This window comes from Triturus cristatus, chromosome 3_2 (genome assembly GCF_964204655.1).
Source record: "Triturus cristatus chromosome 3_2, aTriCri1.1, whole genome shotgun sequence".
Taxonomy (NCBI): domain Eukaryota; kingdom Metazoa; phylum Chordata; class Amphibia; order Caudata; family Salamandridae; genus Triturus; species Triturus cristatus.
The window spans coordinates 1,126,960,339-1,126,980,548 of record NC_140584.1 but is presented as its reverse complement, the minus strand read 5'-3'; the positions used below and the strand labels follow the sequence as shown (position 1 = coordinate 1,126,980,548).

The 20,210-nt window shown below is 45.9% G+C and overlaps 1 protein-coding gene across 2 annotated transcripts in view; it reads left to right on the top strand.

The window, feature by feature from the left end:
- Positions 1-16,561: 16,561 nt before the first annotated feature.
- LOC146859237 (polypeptide N-acetylgalactosaminyltransferase 17-like) overlaps positions 16,562-20,210 on the top strand; it is a 1,122,647-nt gene continuing 1,118,998 nt past the window's right edge. Inside the window, exon 1 of one of the 2 annotated variants that reach the window (XM_085649922.1) lies at positions 16,562-16,842. In XM_085649922.1, the coding sequence (XP_085506048.1) occupies positions 16,605-16,842 (238 nt within the window). In that variant the 5' untranslated portion in view covers positions 16,562-16,604. The remainder of the gene's footprint in view (positions 16,843-20,210) is intronic. The other variant, XM_085649923.1, reaches the window with a different exon arrangement.

Genomic DNA, 20,210 nt, shown 5'->3' with positions numbered 1-20,210 from the left:
GGTGACTAAATATGAGTTGAGAAATAGGCTGGCAAGTGATCACCAACAGCAAATTATTTGTCTGCAGACTCTATTGACAAAGTAGAGCATCAAGCAAGACTACAATGGGAGAAATTTTGCGAAACAACCATCAACCCCCTGGAACAGTTGGCTCAATTCTCTAAGCTTTTACCGGAGAATCAAGCTGACTTCCATAGCACAAGAAGCACTATAGCCTTGGTACGATACGCCCCAGAAAAACATCAGCCCAACTTATAATAGTAATAAAACAGCTAAATCATGCTTTGAGCATGCTGAGAAAAAATTCAAGCTCGAGTATATGGACCGAGATCCTACCTAAATTAAGATCACTATGCAAAAAAGGAGCATGAGTTTCAGCGAAAACAGAAGCAAACCGATATTGATACAAAATCCTCTTTGCTTCTAAGCAGAATTACGCCAGAGAATTTCGGAAATTGCTGAATCACCCTGATAGATTGAGGACGTGTTTTTCTTGCTCGACTATCTCAGAAGCTCCCTGGTCAAATTACCTAGAGGAAATGTATGGTGGTATGGATATAACAAAGGATCCCCCAAAAGCTGGTATTTTAAAGTTGGAGGGGGAAGCTTCTCTCAAAGAGATCTCATTGGGAGAAGTGGAAAATCTGCAAGATCTATTGAGATGGGGCCCTGAGCCCTAACAGACTTCAAGAGTCTCTTTGAAAGCATAATCCGCAATTCTGGGCAGATAAGCTGGCCATCTTTTTTTATTATATCCTCCACAACCAAGAAATTCCAGACAGCTGGAGGGGGTCAATGTTGGCCCCAATCCACAAAGCTGATCAAACCTCCTTACCCTCTAATTATAGGTTGGGGAGCAAAATTACTTTGCAAAATGTCTGCTAACTGAATTAACAGATTGGCTGAGTCCAGTTCCCGGGTGCCGAAATACCAGACAGGGTTTATTAAGGCAATTGGTACGTCTACTAACATTAAGATGTTGACTTGAATAATCAAACAGACAAGGTATCTCTCTGCAAAGCTCCACTTGTGTTACATAGATTTTCGCTCAACATTCGATGAGTGCAGAGAAATATTTTATGGTCAAAGTTGATAAATTGGAGAATTTTTTCCTCTCCCCCTTAGAGCGATCCAATTAGTGTACACAGCCACTTGGACAAGAGTTAGGCTGGACAATGGTACAACGGCCTCCAAAATATTTTCAACAAGAAACGATCTAAAGCAAGGCTGTGTACTGGCTACGCTTCTATTTAACGTACAATTTGCTGGTATTACTCCTGCTTTGAACAGTATTAATTAGAATTCACAGACAGTGGTTGATTTCAATGTTTCATATGTGTTGTATTTTGATGATGTTGTGTTGATTAGCTATGCAATGGTGGGGCTTCAGCATTTAATAAATACAACTGTGCAGTATGCTGCAGATCATGGGTTAAAAGTCACTTTTAATGAAATCAAAACCATGCTAGTTTTAAGGGGAAGATCTTCACCACCAACATTTTATATAGAATGGCCAGCCCTGGAATCTGTATCAGAGTATGAAAATTTGGGGTGATTTTGACTCCATTTAAGAATCAGAGTGCTGCAATTTTAAGAAGAAATAATCCATTAGTTGTTGTGTTTTCTATCCTGCGGAAATCTTTAAAAGGCATGTCTGTACAGCCTCTCTTGCAAGTAATGGCATAAAATGCCTTTTCTTTGAGGAATGACGCTGAGATATTGAGAGGAAAAGCTGATAAAATTAGAGACAACGTTAGGGTAGGAACCTATTGTCGCCTGATTAATTCACCTCGGCAGGCTTCAGTAGCCCAAATCTGTCAAGAGTTGGGCCTTAGGAGGTAGTGCATAAGTAGCCTTTGACTGTATTTGAAATTTTGTTATAAGTTAAAAAATGATCTAAGTACTACGCTCAGTACAGCTGTGTGGGAGGCAATAGGTGACCCTAGAAATATTGCTCTAATGCAAAGAATGGTTCAAGTAAACCACTTGAAATTAAAACAATTTTAGAAATTAGACAAGGGAAAAGAACCCTACTGAGTGAGAGAAGAGGGAAAGGAAAGTCAAAAAGAGGAGATTAAAAGGTGTTACCAAGTATTGAGACACCTGCTACCCATATACAAATAATTTCTTTTAAATGTCAACAATTTATTCTCAAACAAAGCATATCAGAAAATGACACATATATACAAAAATAATGGCATTCATAGAGTTACCCGGACAGTATTACAAGTATAAATAATAACAGGTGTAAACAGACAAATTATGGCGGAGGGAAAATACAAAAACAGGGTTCGGACCAGAACAAAAACACACAGCAAAACAATTGTGTCCTCATGGATTAGAGCCACATCTTTTAGCACTAAAAGACATTGTTGACATTTAAAAGAAATTATTTGTACATGGGTAGTGGTATCTCTTTTCTCCTTTTCTCACTCAGGGAGGGTTCTTTTCCCTTGTCTAATTTCTAAAATTGTTTTCATTTCAAGTGGTTTACTTGAACCATTGTTTGAATTATAGTGTTTATTAACCCCTGGTTCAGGTTCTAGGGTTGCCCCTGTTGTTTGTACATAGAAATATTGCAGCACATGAATATTTTAACTTTGCCCTATCAACTTTTAAGGTAAAGGAGCTTTGGGCTTTAACCCTTTCTCAAACTGCATTTAATAGAGTTATAAATGTAACAGGAAAAAGGATTTCATCTTTAATGGATAGAACGGTGTTAGCTAAAGGAGCCCATGCATGGATGGTTATTGGTTCATATGGCCCCTTAAAATTCCAATCATATTTAGGGGGGTTCTGTGAAAAAGTAGCTTGTAACTGAACATTATCTGCGCCATCTTGTCTCCCCCCAGCGCGACACACAGGAAAGCGCACGGCAGCCATTTTAGGCACCCTGGTCTCTCTCCCTGCTCATTGCCGATCGCCAGCGCGTTCCCCTGGCGCTGCGAACATTCCCCCGCGCGCCGGCCACCCCCGCTCTCTCATACATGGGCCATAAACCCTCTCCTTCTGCGCGACCCTGCCATGGAACCACATCCCACGCCTGACCGACATCCCATACATGGTCATACATCTCTTTGATAACCCCCTTCGTCTGCGCCCAATTGTCCGAACCGATCCCAGGCCATCACCTAGCCCTGCGGATGCAGTTTATTGCCCCTACTGTAAGGGAAACCCCCCACATCAAAGGGATTACAGTAGATAAAGGCCCGCCACCCCCTGAGACCCGACCAGTCGCACACACCCCCGGGAATTGACGGAATGTCCAGCTGTGTGATAGCCATCTCCTACTGTGTGTGGGGTGGGGACTTCCACTGTAGATATGTGTGGGAACGAGCTTGAAGTGGGGATTCTGAGGATGTTCTTTCATGTATCAAAGCGATCTCAAGAATGTGCCATGTATGATAAACCTGCAATAAAGTCATAAACCTGTGTATAAGAGGCCAGGCCTCAGAGATGTGGTTAGAGCACCTCGTGACGATACCTTGCTGTCTGATCTGATGTGTTCTCCTCCGGAGAGAATAAACCTTGTTTTCCTGCCTTCCAGTCTCCGGCGCCTGCCTGTTTGTTGGTTAATTTTCGAATGGTATAAGAGGCGATTACCGCTGGGCAATACTTGAAAGGTTATCGACTGAAACTGCCGCTACCTTTTAACAATTGGCGTCCCAAGCGTGGGGCCCATCAGCGACACGTGGATCCAGTGGGAGAGGTCCCGACGACAGAGTGAACGACTGTAACGATCGGAAAGAGCTCCTGCCCGATAGACCCTCGTCTGGCAGCCGATCATCCGAACTTCGCTGGTTCCGAACCAACCTCTCTCGAGTAATCTACGGTCCTGACTGGGAACCATCAGGAGTGCCGCGGCAAATACGGAGAGTAGAGGACGATCGGGCGCTGGAGGCGGAAGACGAGAAACTGTCCATGCGGTCCGGGTAAGGTCGTGAAACACGACAAATTGCGAAACGATTGATTGATTGATTGAAAATACTAGTATTGCTTATTGATTGTTCTCTTTGAGATATTCGCTGTCTACAAACGGGGAGGAGTAGAAATACTCTCTCTTCCTTTGTAGATAGTGAAGGGTAGGTAACGCAGACTTTTGTCCCCATTGTAACCCGTCGTGCCTATTTTTATCTCCCCACTGATTGATTGTCCGAACATTGATTGTTTTGAAGAATAGTGCTCTTTGAGATATTCTCTGTTTGCAAATAACGTAGAATAGAAATATTCTGTCTAGTCTTTGCAAATAGTGAAGGGTAGGTAACGCAGACTTTTGTCCCCATTGTAACCCGTCGTGCCTATCTCTTTCTGACCATTGATTGTCTGAACACTGGTTGTTCGATATTGGTTCTTTGGAGGTATTCTCTGCTTACAAATAACGTGGAACAGAGATATTCTGTCTAGTCTTTGCAAGCAGTGAAAAGATAGGTAGTACAGACTTTTGTCCCCGTTGTAACCCGTCATGCCTGTCTTCTCCCCACTGATTGGTAGTTGGTTCTGCCCGGACCGCTTATTAGAGATGAACCAATCCGGCTCCTCTGGAAGGCACCCCTAATAAGGACATGTTTACTAAATATGGACTAGTCGCTGTAGCTTATAGCAAACTATGGCATAAATATACAATACAATACACCAATTACTTGGTCTGACCATTTTATTGTAGAGTTCCTCATTAAGATGGTGGACGCAACCGGCTCTGCCGATAATTCTTACTCTCTTAGAACCCGTAGAAACTGGCAAAGGCTTAATGTGGAGCGCCTTAATGATTGTCTTGAAAAGACCTTGCCTCCCCTTTCTAACACTCCTACGGACGATGCTGTGACAATTAACACCTGGCTTACCTCAGCTATCGATCTCTGCCTTCCAGCTCATAAATGCAAACATACTTTTCTTCATTTACCTGCCCCTTGGTTTAATGAACAATTAAAAACAGAGAAGTCCCGTTGCAAAAAACTGGAGCGTATCTGGAGGTCAAACTACTCTGCTGGTGAAAAAGAAAATTACAAACGTGCTCTACATGAATACCACGCTCTATGTAACATTGCCAGGGCCAATCATGTCAATGACACGATACTAAAAGCTAAGAATCGTCCTAAAGCTCTTTTTAAAACTGTGCAGGAACTATCAGGTATGTCATGCGCTCCTAAAGCCCCATGTCTGGATAGTACTCAATGTAATTCCTTGGCGGATTTTTTCACTCAGAAAATTGATAACATTTATGCAGGCTTTGAAGCTGCTTCTTCGGCTCTACTTAGCCCGTCCTCACAGAAGCATGACTCCACTCTGCCTCAGGATGACCCTGTCCAAGTTTCATCACCCCTCCTAGATAAGTGGGAACTCATTTCCATCCCCACCTTTCAGAAATTGCTGGCAGAAATCAAATCGGGCTCCCCCTTTGATCCCATGCCCCCGCAGTTTATCTGCACTTTAGCTTCTATTCCATTTAATCTCATTTTGACCCTTCTGAATGCTTCTCTTAGTAAGGCAACCGTTCCCAGGGCCTGGAAGCATGCTATGGTTGTTCCGCTTTTGAAAAAAGCTAATGCCGACCCTAACAACCCAACAAATTTTCGACCTATTTCCCTACTTCCCTGCCTCTCCAAGGTATTGGAGAAACATGTTAACCGTCTCTTAACCACTCATATAGAATCAGCTAACATCCTGCACCCGTCCCAATCGGGCTTTCGAGCGGGCTTTTCCACTGAATCCACCCTTCTAGGTGTCACGGAGACAGTCAGACGTCGGGTTGATGGTGGGGAGACGGTGGCACTCATCCTTCTGGATTTGAGTGCGGCTTTTGACACCGTCTCCCATACCATACTTCTGTCTGCCTTAAAGTCCGTTGGGTTATGTGGTTCTGCACTTGCTTGGATTTCTAATTTTCTCTCGGATCGCACTTTTCAGGTCTTCTCCTCTACTTCGGTGTCTACTGTTCATAACGCTCCTTTTGGTGTCCCCCAGGGTTCTATTCTTAGTCCGCTGTTCTTTAATCTTTACGTCAGACCCCTCTCTTTCCTCGCTGAACAATTTGGACTGTCTATTTTCTCATACGCAGATGATACTCAAATCATCTTCTCTCTTTCTTCTAATCAACATTCTTCCTCCTCCTCTCTGCGCTCTGGCCTTACTGCTATCGCCAATTGGATGCTAACGCACAAATTGAAGCTCAATGGCGATAAAACGGAGCTGCTTCTGTTCGGACCAGACTCGTCTCTCTGGGGCCCTAAACATTGGCCTCAGCAAATGGGTCCTGTGCCGGCTCCAGCAACTACTGTGCGTAATCTCGGGATCCTCCTTGATAACCAACTATCCTTGAGGCAACATGTGGTGAAAGTCGCAGCCACCTGTACTACCATCATCAGGTGGCTGAAGAAGATCACATGGATGCTTCCTCTCGACACGCAGAAATCAGTGGTCCATGCCTTAGTGACCTCACGGCTGGACTACGGAAATGTTTTACTTCTGGGTGCCGACAAGGTGGTTTCTCGCAAACTTCAAGTGGTTCAGAACATGGCCGCCCGCTTACTTTGTAATTTGTCCAGAACTATGTCTGTTTCCTCTTCTCTTCGCGACCTGCATTGGCTACGTATTGAATCGAGGTCCAAATTCAAAGCTTTATGCTTTATGCATCGTATTAAAGCTGGCAAATCCCCTCATTATTTATCCACCTTGGTCCATCAGTATTGTCCTTCCCGTACTCTCAGATCCTCCTCCCTGTGTAGATTCTCAGTTCCCCGTTTCAAGCGTACTAGAGTTGGTGGCCGCTCCTTTGCCTATCTGGCGCCCACGCTTTGGAATTCGCTTCCCATCCCTTTGCGGACGGAAACTTGCTATCTTAAATTCCGCAAAGGAGTTAAAACCTGGTTGTTTTCCTTGTAACCTGCTTTGACATTGTTGCTGGCCCGTGCCATTTTCTGTGCCTCCAGCGCCGGGAAACCTACGGGTAGCTGTGCGCTTAATAAGTCTATATATAATAATAATAATAATACAAAGAAGGACTCCGAAAACCAGTAGACCACTGATGGGATCTTTTTTATTTTAAGAAAACACTAGGAAATAGCCCTTTGCGAAAAATATGAAACTAGGGGAAGGAGCCAAGCTCACGGTCAAGACGGCCACGAGGTAGCTCAGCTCCATCTCTCTCGCTGCCTAAACATGTCTGCCCTACCACCCACCCCGCCCAGTAAACACGACAAAATCCTGCACAACCGGAAGCCTGCTGATACCCACCATCGACGTCACCGAACTGGGCTAGATCACGCACAATTGGGCTATGTCATTTTCCGATTACGCAGTAACATCCTTGTGCTCGTTGCCAGATTGCAGATACGTACAACACTCCAACAAAGTAGTATGATTAAAACATTTTAATAACTTATAGGTATAACAACATTCCGACAGGGTGAACACGTTAAAACACGTTTTTTTTTTAACAACTATTTACATGACAGCCTGCCGCAACCTCCATCCCAAAGCATTCACGTCCGCGTGACACAGTCCTCACCCTCCTTCCTCGAAGTAGCAACATTGGCCTGTTTTGGGCGGTCTTTTTAGTCGGCTTTGGGCTATAAAAGACATGCAAAATCCATCGGCCTGTAGGGCGGCGTCAGTGGCGGACGGTTGTACGAATAGGCCGGAGGCTACACGCAGCGCTGGGACCCTGACGGCGCCGAGGAGGAGTCTAGCGGGTTTTTGTACTGGTCTTGCCATTCTCTTCTGCTGCACAGATCGACAACGAAGGGTGCCCTGGCGGGGGGGAAGCGACGCGAACGGGCCTCCCCCGCCTCCCCATGTGGAGGCTCACCAGCCGAGAAGGCACCCCTGCCGTTTCACTCGTCTTCCAGCTGAGTAGGCGCCCCTGCACTCACCGGCCAGCTGCAGCAGGGGAACCATTTACGTCTCGCCTACCGGACGATCACCCAGGCGCGGGTTCCTTTCTGCACCAAGATTGCCATTAGCATTCGCCGCAAGAAGTGGGCCCCCGCAGCCAAGTGGTCGGAGGGACCCACCCCGGTGGCTGTAATGAAGAGCTGCTGCTGCTGCTGCCACTGGACTCTCGAAATGGCGGTCGGCTCTTCAGATTCAGGCCTGATCCACTAAAAGATGGCTCTGGACTACCTTGGAACTCGGAAGCTTGCCTGCTCGGGCATGGGCCACACCCTTGAAAACGCCCTCTCAGCTTTGCAGATTCTGCGGGAGTCATTGGCCTTCGACTCCCGTGGACTTCCGGTGGGGGCAACCGCCGCTATTGCTTGATCATTCCACATTAACTTGTCTTCGCCCCGGGCGGTAGCCATCTTTCCTCCTCTTGGTGCCCTGAGAGAGACTGATTCAAGGCGTCATCAGCGAGACCCGCCTGCTGTCCCACCCTGAGAATGGATCATGGCACTGCTGCGAGACCGTGGTGACGCCATGCTGACGCAAGCTTCTATTTGAATCATCAGGAGACACTGTAGCCTAGCCGCTCGGATCAGTTCCAGTGGAACCTCAACATGACCCGGTAGGAACAAAAACTGTGCTTCCCCACCCCCGAATCACGATTCATGCTGTCTGTTCTTTCCGTTGGCTCTAACGAAAGTTCTCGAACTGCCGAAAGGGATTCTGGTCTGGCAGCTAGTTAATGGAAGGACTTAGACTGTACGCTGGACTCGCCCGACCTCGCCTTAAAATGGCGCCGATGTAGGAAGGGCCTACAACTCCTTATGGCGTTTCAGTTACTTGACATTATGTTAAAAAGATATGAATGCGATGTTTTCACACATGATGGGCGGAGGGACGGGGAGGGTACTGATCGAGCATACAAACAACCTTATTAATGCTGGCCTTCCCATTTTTATTGTCATTTTTATTTTTTTCATGTTAAAGTAGTGTTGCTCATGATACTCGGCGCCTCTCACACCGTGGCCGGCCTGTAATGGTTGTAGGCCCGTATTTGTATACTGACATTGTTTTAAATAAAGGGCTTCTTGAAGGAATTACGGAACCAGCGTCATGACAAAACATCTAGGTTGGTAGAGGTTTTTAATGACTGTTACTCCCAAGCAATAGAAAGCAGATAATGCAGACCCTTTTTCTTTTTGCCTGAATCTTTGGATTAATGAAATTTGTACCCATCACGCCTGTCTTTTTCAGAATTGTTAGAAAACGGCCGACTATAGCTTAAAGTATCTGCCGAATGCAAGGTACGGTACCTTACCCTATAATATGCGACCGATTGAGAAATAAATGCACGACAAGGGAACCCGAATTTAGGAGACGAATAAAATGGAGCGTATTGTATAGTCGAAGGGAGGGATATAGTAGGTCTGTGGTATTACCCGCTCCTGCAGCTAGCCTGGTACGTGGTAAGTAGAACTCTTTCGTGTCTACGCGCGCTAACGTACTTTGAATGCTGCACACCCCCCCCTTCTTTTCTTCTCTATAGGTCACATCGGAGTTCCGACTGAAGAATGGAGTGGACATGGACCGCACCGTGCTCAATGTAGGGAAAAACATAGACAAACGTTGTGGGATGGTGCGTGAAGTGCAGACCACCACTAGGAACGTGAAAAACTGTATGGTATGACTGTGCGTATGTGCCCTGATTGTACAGTATGAATGTGTATGCATTTCATGTGCTTGGATCGCTGGAAGAGAACGTCATCGTATGACTGAAGTGCTTGTCTATCGATCAAAGGGAGGGGAGTAAAAAGTCCGACCCCCCCCCCCAAAATGAATTACGGAAAATACTGAAAATACGCAGCATGCATAGGAAAGAGGACATGAAAGGAGAGGTCCCCGTACTCAACGTAGCTCTGTGTCTTCGTCTTAAGTTTCTGCGCTTTGATGTATGTACTGTTACGCCCTATCCGGTATTTGTGTGTACGTGATCGCCGAATTTATGTTTTTCCCCCGCTTGTGTTTTCTTACGCAGAATTGACCCGTGCTACTCCATGTTGTGTGTGCACCAAGTGGCCTATTATCGTACACATGTCTCTTTCTCGTTTTGTGTCGTACGTATACCAAATAGCCTACTTGATGCGCACGTCTCTCTCTCTCTCTCTCTCTCTCTCTCTCTCTCTCTTTCACTCTCTCTCTCTCTCTCTCTCTCTCTCTCTCACTCTCTCTCTCCCTCCCTTGCTGAAGGCTCTCTTGCCCTCTTTCTTTTTGAATAAATTAACGACACTATACCTCCTCAGTATGTGTATAATTGGCCTCAAACACGACAGTGTTCGAACAAATTGACAGAAGCAAAACAACCGTATTTTACCACATTACTACCTCTCCTTTCTGTAAAATGTTGAACTTAACTGGCTGAGAAAGAAAGGACAGGTACGACGACTGATGTCTCCCAATCTGGCCCTTATAAAGGGAGTTATATGTCAGTGGTTTTTGTAGTCTTATGGCTCCAACGACTCCACCTCCATCACTCAGAATCGCCCCGCCCATTGCACAGAAATAGAGCGCCTAAACACCCTGACCTTCCAGAATAGTCCTAGTTATATTTTAAGCAAATACAGCTGATGACATTGTTTTTAAAAATACATCGCCTAGAACTGACAAAGGTTAACTATTGTCTCCAGCAAGAAAAATGTTTAGCTTATGTCCCTCCCCGAAATAGATATTTGTGAACCCATGACAGTAGCACCTCGCACTTTTTCATAAACGTAGCAGTCCTCGGAGAAAAATGTGAATTAACAGAGCTTGTGTTAGAAGAACGAGTTTCTACCGGAGAAGCCGGTTCGAATTTTGATAGACCAGAAAGTTGACAGATGTCAGGCCTCCTGCAACGATTATAAGGTACAGGAATAGACACCTATCAGGCCAGACAATGGAAATTTGCAGGAACACGCACAAAACATGCACCACAGCAATGATTAATAGGTTAGTAACATACACCGACATAAGAGTTAATAGACATCCATCATAGAGCGACCGATAAAACATTTCCCCGACTACTCGGTGGTTGGGAGAGAGAATGAAGTGCGTAAATGTCTTCCCTGCCAGCTTTCTAAGATTTTGTTTCTTGTACTCATTCAAAGATAACATGCAGTCATCGGAAGAGAGGGGTCGGACGTGACGCACAGCCTGGCTGCGGATCATGGAACACCTATGGCATCGACCAAGGGGGAGCCACGAAGCAAAAGGATGCGGGATGAGGCACCATTCTCAGCATGGAAAGCAATAGAACGAAGGGCTATCCCGAAGCCCCCTGCTCGCTGATCAGCTCGTGCCTGAAGTCCCAACCCATCGGGCCCGATTGATGGGCCCAGTGCTGAAAGATTCTGCTCCCCTAGGTCCGCTTTTTGATCCGATCCCACTCCACCCCCTCTTCCCTCGGCATCCCAAAGCACGCCCCTATCCCCCCCCTCTCTTTTATATGGGATCTTGAATTTGACTTGACAACAGAAGAACAAAATGCGGGTACCCCATCTCAAGGTACCTATGATAAGATGAGTTAGGGAACAGGACTGTGATCCGAGAACAATGAATGGTCACACCCTGCTACGTGAAAACTTTGATTTGAGCTGGACCTTAGCTCCACCGCCGGTGCTCAACAGTGCCAACAAAAGAAGAAGAACAATGAGAGCTTACCAGTGATGGCTCGTTATAATAGGACACTGGAAAGAAGAACTCCCCTCCCTGACTGTAACCCTTGTTAAGTTGAATTCCTCTCCCAACCGCTTTCGTATTGACTATCTTCCAAATCGAGTTTTCATGATATTGCATCGGTCACTTCCAACTGTACACTGATAGTTAAGAAACTCTGACTTTGTATAATGACACTTGTATAACACCAGCCGTGCACATGACTATACTGTCTATTTTTGATCCACACAAAGTCTAGGCCTTAAGTAATGTACGTAATATTCCTTGTTTTGCCAGAAACATTTTTTTTTATTTTATTACTTTACGGTATCATGTTTGTGTTCAAGCGAGCTTCCCTCCTCCTATCTCCGGGTCTGACACGTGACACAGCTGACGTAATTTTGTATGCACTTCCTCCTCACCTATCCCATCAACTACATGTAATTATGTACAAATGTGTCGGATTATTCCTGTCCGCCCTAAAACTCTGAACTTTGAAGCAGAATATATGAAAGCTCTATACGAGGTAGAAGTTTGTGGCATTATGGGGATAGATCCGAACTAAACAAGCTGGCGAGATATGTTAAAAGGGAGGACTGTGGAAAAGTAGCTTGTAACTGAACAATATCTGCGCCATCTTGTCTCTCCCCAGCGCGACACACAGGAAAGCGCACGGCAGCCATTTTAGGCACCCTGGTCTCTCTCCCTGCTCATTGCCGATCGCCAGCGTGTTCCCCTGGCGCTGCGAACATTGCCCCTCGCGCCGGCCACCCCCGCTCTCTCATACATGGGCCATAAACCCTCTCCTTCTGCGCGACCCTGCCATGGAACCACATCCCACGCCTGACCGACATCCCATACATGGTCATACATCTCTTTGATAACCCCCTTCCTCTGCGCCCAATTGTCCGAACCGATCCCAGGCCATCACCTAGCCCTGCAGATGCAGTTTATTGCCCCTACTGTAAGGGAAACACCCCACATCAAAGGGATTACAGTAGATCAAGGCCCCCCACCCCCTGAGACCCGACCAGTCGCACACACCCCCGGGAATTGACGGAATGTCCAGCTGTGTGATAGCCATCTCCTACTGTGTGTGGGGTGGGGACTTCCACTGTAGATATGTGTGGGAACAAGCTTGAAGTGGGGATTCTGAGGATGTTCTTTCATGTATCAAAGCGATCTCAAGAATGTGCCATGTATGATAAACCTGCAATAAAGTCATAAACCTGTGTATAAGAGGCCAGGCCTCAGAGATGTGGTTAGAGCACCTTGTGACAATACCTTGCTGTCTGATCTGATGTGTTCTCCTCCGGAGAGAATAAACCTTGTTTTCCTGCCTTCCAGTCTCCGGCGCCTGCCTCTTTGTTGGTTAATTTTCGAATGGTATAAGAGGCGATTACCGCCGGGCAATACTTGAAAGGTTATCGACTGAAACTGCCGCTACCTTTTAACAGTTCAATGGATTAAAACCGAAATTAAAGCTGCTGCACTTCCGATTTGGAGATTTGCAAATTTGTTTTAATTCGTTTCAATTCACCGTTGCGGAGGAGATTGTCTAAAAAGACATCATGTCATCTTTGCAATTATTACAGGGAAGACGTTTGTCTCATCCATTGCTTCTGCCCAGCTCTAATGGAAGAGACAGATTTTCGTTAGAAATACTATACGAACATGTCGTCAAGCAGTTGTAGCTGTCTCCATGGGGGAGACTTGATATTTTGCAGAATTGTTTTTAAATGTATGTTCACTGCTGAGTCCAAACTTGCAAAGTGTGAGTTGTAATGGCCACTGTCAGTGTTATAGGCAGGGTGTATGAGGCCTATTCACATTGTGGTTGTTTTATTCTGAACAATTAATTTTGCAGATATGTATGACTGGTGGTTTTAACTGCGATTATAATTTAATCTTAAAATGAGAAAGTATTTTATCAAACGCACATTGCACTTTTCCGACTATTTTGCACAAATTATCATTTAACCATAAATAGTGCCATTAGATACATTTTATTTGTAATCACAATAAGTTAAAGCGAGAAGGTTTATGAACTGTAAGAATTGTAGGTTGGAGCCTTCCTAATTAGCCTCGACTTGGAATAAGGTATTTAGTTTATATTGATAAGTTGGTAGGTTGTAGTTGTCGATTACTGCTATGGAGCTTAACTATCTCTTATTTTGAGGCTTATTAAATGAATTTTGGGGAGTTTTAACTGTTAGAATATGTTTTTTTTCAGATGTTATTTATTGATGAGGCGTTATTCAGTGATTAAACTGTGATACATTTAATTAACTGAACAGTAAAAAGTATCTGATCCTAATTCAATTACTGGATTTTTCATATTTGTTTGTAAATTAAAGAACATATTTCAACATTGGTGTTTTTGTTTGATGAGTACTTGTTTCTGTACTTTTGTGTATTGTTTTGAGGCTCAAATCATCAAAATGTCCTTTGCGTCCAATAATGGCTCAGTGAGGGTTCCTGGATTCCAAAAATGATTCAGTGGGGTGCCCCGGATTTCAGTAATGATTGAGTGGGGCTCCACAGAAGTCAAAAGGTTAACAAACACTGCCCTAGAGAGGCACAAAGATGCCAAACTCTTCGAACATGTTTTGAATTCTGTGCAAACCCCGCCTGGGTGCTGCCACACCTGTTCCAAAAGTTCATCCAAGCCTCTGAAACCAGACAAGTACTCTCTCTGAACTTATTATGACCCAAAGGCCACAAAAATGAAGACACATGAAATTTAAGAACAGTAGGCACAAGGAAAGCCGTACAAGTGCCCCGACACAGGTCACATCCTTGAACAAACACAACTTAAATCCACGCCGTGAGAGAGTTGAGCTGCAACACATGTTCATTATTTGTAGACAAACTTCACCGTGGCTCCTGCTGAATAACTCTGCTTCTGATATTGCTAATATGTGTTTAACCCCAAAGTGCTCCCAGAGGTGTGTTTGAACAGCTCAGCCTCTCACTTATCAGAACTTGGACTGTTGAACCTGTGCGGTAGTTCAGTGGGTTGAACACCGGCGGCAGAGACTGTTTTTGCACATCTCTGCATTTACTCTGGAGAGGGCAGGGGATGAAAGGAGTACCATCGATTTACACCACTTATTTTACATGCACTGAGGACATTCCACTTTGGTGCGAGCACTGAATAAAATGTCAGTTTTGCTATTACAAGCCACATGCAGGCTACGCCCCCACATTGGAGCTTTTTAATAGCAGCGTTTTCATCAGTCAAGTCATGTGATTGTTTTTCCATTTTCAAAGAGTTGTGGAATTTCTCACCAATGCTTCCAAGTCACAGACACCAGTTGAGATAAAGTAGCTTAGTTTGTTAATGAACCTGCTCTGGTCAGAGTTCTGCAACCTGGAGGCCACACGTCTGAATCTTAGAGGGATCAATCGAGCCTTTCATCCTTTCAAGGACAATACATAGAGTACAATCATTGCGATGGCTAATAGAAGCGCCTACCATTTGCAGCGCTATGAAGCTGCAACAGCAGGCGTTGTACAAAAGCAGTATTTTCCTTTTATCAAGAAAGAAGCCGTCACTTCTAAGCACCCGTGTCCATAATCCTGCACAGATTTTCCTTGCAGCCGTGTGTAGCCATGCTAAAGGAATTCAGGCAGCACACCGGAGGATGTCTCCGCTTACAAATGACCGCCGAGCAGAGATGGGAAGGTGGAACGGCGAGGATACGCTGAGGGTCAGAGACATGCCCCCGCTGGGTCAGACTAAGGGCACCCTCCTGACCTGATCTCCTGCCACCCTCGGGGGGCGCCTCTTCACAATAACCCCCTCAGTCGCAAGGCAAGGGCAGGAGGGCGGGTGCAGTGTGTGCAGCCGCCGCCAGCAGCCGGCCGGACTCAAGTGAGATGCTGATGCGGGGACCGGCTGGCGGAGCTCCCGGCAGCGCATCTTAGCCGCATTGTCAGTTTCCCTCCGTTAGTCACTTTCAGGAGCTGCACTTGTCGCGTTTGCCGGCGGACCCAGGAGCGCGCACTCGGTCGTGCAGCAGGATGCTCGCCACGAAAGCTGCTGCTCTCCGTCGGCTCTAACTTTACACCCCCAATGTCGAGGAATTCCGAAGCTGGGACGATGCCCACATCTGTTGGTCTTCCCTCCAGCGCGGCTCTGCCAGGACTACCAGCTCTCTGCACAGCTGTCCCACTTGGCCCCAATCTTGAAACAAGAGGGCTACCAAAAACACACAGGCTGCGAGGGTGCCTCGCGGAAGCGACGGCCCGTGTAGGGCGTTTTACCCGGGCGGTGACCTGGCGCAGAGGAGGGGCAGGGCGGGGGGTTGCAAAATGCGGCATACGGCTGATTTCAGGTAAGTTACGAAGAAAATTAATAAAACGAATTTCGTTGCGCGCGCTGCATCGCATTTGGCGACGCAGCGCACGCAACGAAATTCGTTTTATTAATTGTTTTCGTAACTTACCTGAAATCGGCCCTATGCCCATTTTTACAGTTTACACCCTGCTTCGGCGGAATAATACGTGTGATTAAACGCATCTCCGCTTCCTCGGTTTCTGCTCCGAATGCACCGGCATGTCAGCCCACTGACTGCAGCTGTTTGCTCTAATTCCAGCAGTGACAAAACAAACCTCTGTCTGTGTCGCCTGAGTAGGTGTTGATCTTCAACGGGGGCATTTAACACAGTTTTCTGAATATTTTGAGCATTTGGAAAATGTTTCACAACAAGTAGGATCCTATTCAGTTCATCTCGGTCCAGGGGTGAGCTAGAGGTTGGCACTTGAGTGAGTTTCAGAACTTCTGATGAGCATTTCAAAGCACCCCTATGTTCCCAGTCTGAAAGCTGTCCTGCTTCTCTTCCACTGAATGTGTGACCTTGGTACCACCAGACCTGTCATTGGTGTGTCCACACAAATCTCCACTGAGGAATCCCTTGAACACAGGTATGTGTATTTACCTGGCCACTCCCACTGCGGAAGGGAGTTCAAGAAGCACCTCAGCCCAGGAGGTATTTGCAGGAAGGAGTTGAGGGAGCCACATCGGGAGTTTGATGGCTTCTCAGAGAAGGGTGAAGGTTTTGCTGGTGCTCAATCTGATAGCCGTGGCCGGCTTTGTCCTCTTCTTGGCCAAGTGCAGACCCATCACGCCGAAGAGTGGGGAGTCCTTCCACGAGATCCACCCTAGGTCAGAGGTCTCCAACCTGACAAGCCATGGGGCCAGTCCTGTCCAGGAGGCAGTGCTGAAGAGGTTGTCACATCTGGAGGACACAGTCTACAGACAACTGAATGGTAGGACGTAGGACTGCATACTGTCTTTCAATGCGACAGCCACCACTGCGCATAGAGTTACAACTCCATAAGAATAAATGTCTATCTAATGTATTTATTTATGTTGTACAGTGCTTGGTGCAACTCTTTGGATACTTCAGAGCGCTGAATTTGATGGCTCAAGATGTAGTTTGATGTAGTGACCGGGGAAGTTTGGGTCCAATCTAGTAGGGTGTGAACCTGTATGCAACATTCCAAGTTAAAACAAGTCTGAAAAGCTCTTCTTTTAAGAGTTTGCCTAGGTGCATACATTGGCTTTAGTTTTCACGTTTGGGTTAAAAGCTGTGGCAAAGAACCTTGCAATTTGCCACAGTAAGTGAAGTCTCATGATCCATTGCTTTAAATGGATAAGGTTTGGTCTAAAAACCTACTTTTAGGTATATTTTCAGCGATGTTTGGGCCACTTCATTTTCCAGTATAATCTTCACTACCGTCACGAGTATGTCAGAAGATGCAGTGATAAGACCTGCATTTTTAGGACCTGTGCAAGAAGCACTTCTGTGCATTTTATTGGTGACTCTACTTTTTACTACGTCACTGCCAGGAATAAAGCAGAGCATTTCAAGGTTAGTACAGGTAAAACAAACCTTCTCAATGGATTCCAGTGCCTACATCGACTCCCACTGCTCCGCTTCTTCTAGCGTTGCTGCTGCTCCTATAGAACGTCTGGGGCTATATAAAAAGCAACAGCAAGGGCCATCCATGCAGTTATTTATAGAAATGTTTTTATGTCTAAAATGGATTTTGGGTACACATATTAACGTATGGCTTCATTACAGCATGGAACAGAAAATGCTAAACATTAGAAATGTCTTGTAAGTTTACTTAAGCCTTGATTGAAAGTAATATTTTACTTGAAATAAACCGGAGAGCCCTTTCCAATCATCTGTAGTAAGCGACAGGCATAAAATGTAACTGTAATGCTAATATAGTTTAAAAAAAATCAATTTTAACATATCAGGGGAGTGAAGAGGAGGGCAGGAAAGAATGGGAATGGAAGTGTAGAGTTCAGTTAATTCTAACCTGAGAGAAGATTTTTTACCTACCTTGGGCTCAAATCATGTTTTTTTAGCTTGGTGAGAACATTGGGCAGGATAGAGTTGACCATCAAAGTAATGTAGACTCCTCATTGACATCTTCCAACAAATCTGTAGATTGGTCAAGTGTAAAGTTACCTTTAATATTTTGGGCTTGGTTAAATGATTTGGGCAGTTATTGGGATAATTCAAACAACGATGGACAGCTAAGAAAAAGACGGCCTTTCAGTTGTACCCCGAAGACCTTTTCCAGTTTATTTTATTGAGGTCACCTTATTATCATTCAATCATACAACCTCAAGAGTATTGCGGCTCTACAACCATCATTTTCAGCTTTCCTGTTTTATCAAGGACTTCTAAGAGGATGATCTGGAAACACCAGCTGACCCTATCAAAGTGCACTGTCAGCCTCACCGTGGTCCAGTTTAGAGTTGACAAACAAGACTCTATCTCTAATTTCACTAATTATTGTAAATTCACTGCCATTTTGGAAAACAGAATTGGGTCTCCTGTGTCAGTTACAAAAGGTTGGGAAGTTGCCTATGTCGCTACGGCTTCTCCAACGAGTAGCTCGTGAGCTACTGGTAGCTCTCCAGCTACCTGCAAGTAGCTCTCCTGTGTGCAGCTCAGCTGGCTACATCAGAAGCTCTCGTTTGCTTGAATTAATGTGGATACCAAGAATGAGAGCTTGAATTGGAGACAAGAATGTTTGTATTTTCAGAATTCATACGTTGGTGTGTATAGAAAATGACCATTCCTAAAATATATTTAAAACTGAATTTGGAGTGATAAATCATGTGGGCCTTGGGAGATTTATTAATTTATTATGAACATTATTACTTTGGTGCCAGAGGCATTGTGGCTACGGATGTCATGTTTGTTACTCATGCAGAAGCACTCTAAATTCACAAATCCTTTATGAAGCACAGAGGTGATCAGTGTTGGTAATCTTGCATATGGTGGCTACTAGTGTAATTTTGTCTGTTGTCACTATTACAATACTGTTAATATTAGTAGCTCAGGATGATTTTCGTGCAACATAAGTAGGTCCTATTACAGAAAAGGTTGGAGACCCCAGTCAAAGAGCCAGGTCTTGAGGTCCTTCCTGAACGTGTGCAGGGTCGGGGAGCATCTGATGTTCACAGGGAGCTTGTTCCAGGTGGTCGGACAGCCATGGGACCACAGCCAGGGAACCACCATTCCCTGGAATTGGAGCAGCGGTCAAGGGGCCACAATATGCTTGGCAGGACCGCTGTGGTCCCACCAACCATATTATGAGTTTCCTCTCCTCCAGGGTTTACATTGAGGCTCCTATTCCATGTAAACCATGGAATGAAGAATGTGGCAGCCTAGATGAAAGACAGCTGTTTGAAGCTCAACTCTGAGAAGACCGAGGTCCTCATCCTCGGACCCTGCACCTCCGACTGGGACAACACCTGATGGCCCTCTGCCCTCGGGAGCCTGCCCACCCCACAGACCACGCACGAAACCTCAGCATCATCCTCAACTCCTCCCTATTCATGAACCGCCTTATCAACACCGTCGGCTCCACCAGTTTTAACTGCCTACGAATCCTCTGCAAGATTTTCAAATGGATCCCCCCCGACTGCAGAAGAACCGTCACCCACGCCCTCATAACCAGCAGACTGACTAAGGCAATGCCCTATACACCGGTCTCAACGGAACCCTTCTACACAACCTCCAAATCATCCAGAACGCTGCAGATAGACTCATCCTCGGGGCACCGGGTCAAACACATGACCCAACACCTACGAGACCTCCATTGGCTCCCCGTCGAGAAGAGGGTCACCTCCAAACTCCTCACCCACGCCTATTAATCACTCAACAACATCAGACCCAAATACCTCAACGAGAGATCTTCCTTCCACGTACCCAAGAGGAGCATCTGCTCCACCGACCTCGCTCTGGCAGAGGTCCCCCGCATCCGCAGAAACAAAACAGCTGGGAGAGCCTTCTCCCACATCGCAGCCGAGACCTGGAACGAGCTCCCTGTGAACATCAGACGCTCCCCGACCCTGCACACGTTCAGGAAGGACCTCAAGACCTGGCTCTTTGACTGATCCGGAGCTGTCCCCCCCAGAGCCTTGAGACCCTCACAGGTGAGTAACGCGCTCTATTAAACCCTGATTGATTGATTGATTGAACATGGCAGAGAGGAAACAATGGGGGCCCTAGAAAGCCCCCTTGGTGGCTCACGACCTGTTTATGCACACAGGGGGGCCCCCTGTGTGCATGAACACCAGTTTGTGCACAGCACAGACTTTACAGTCC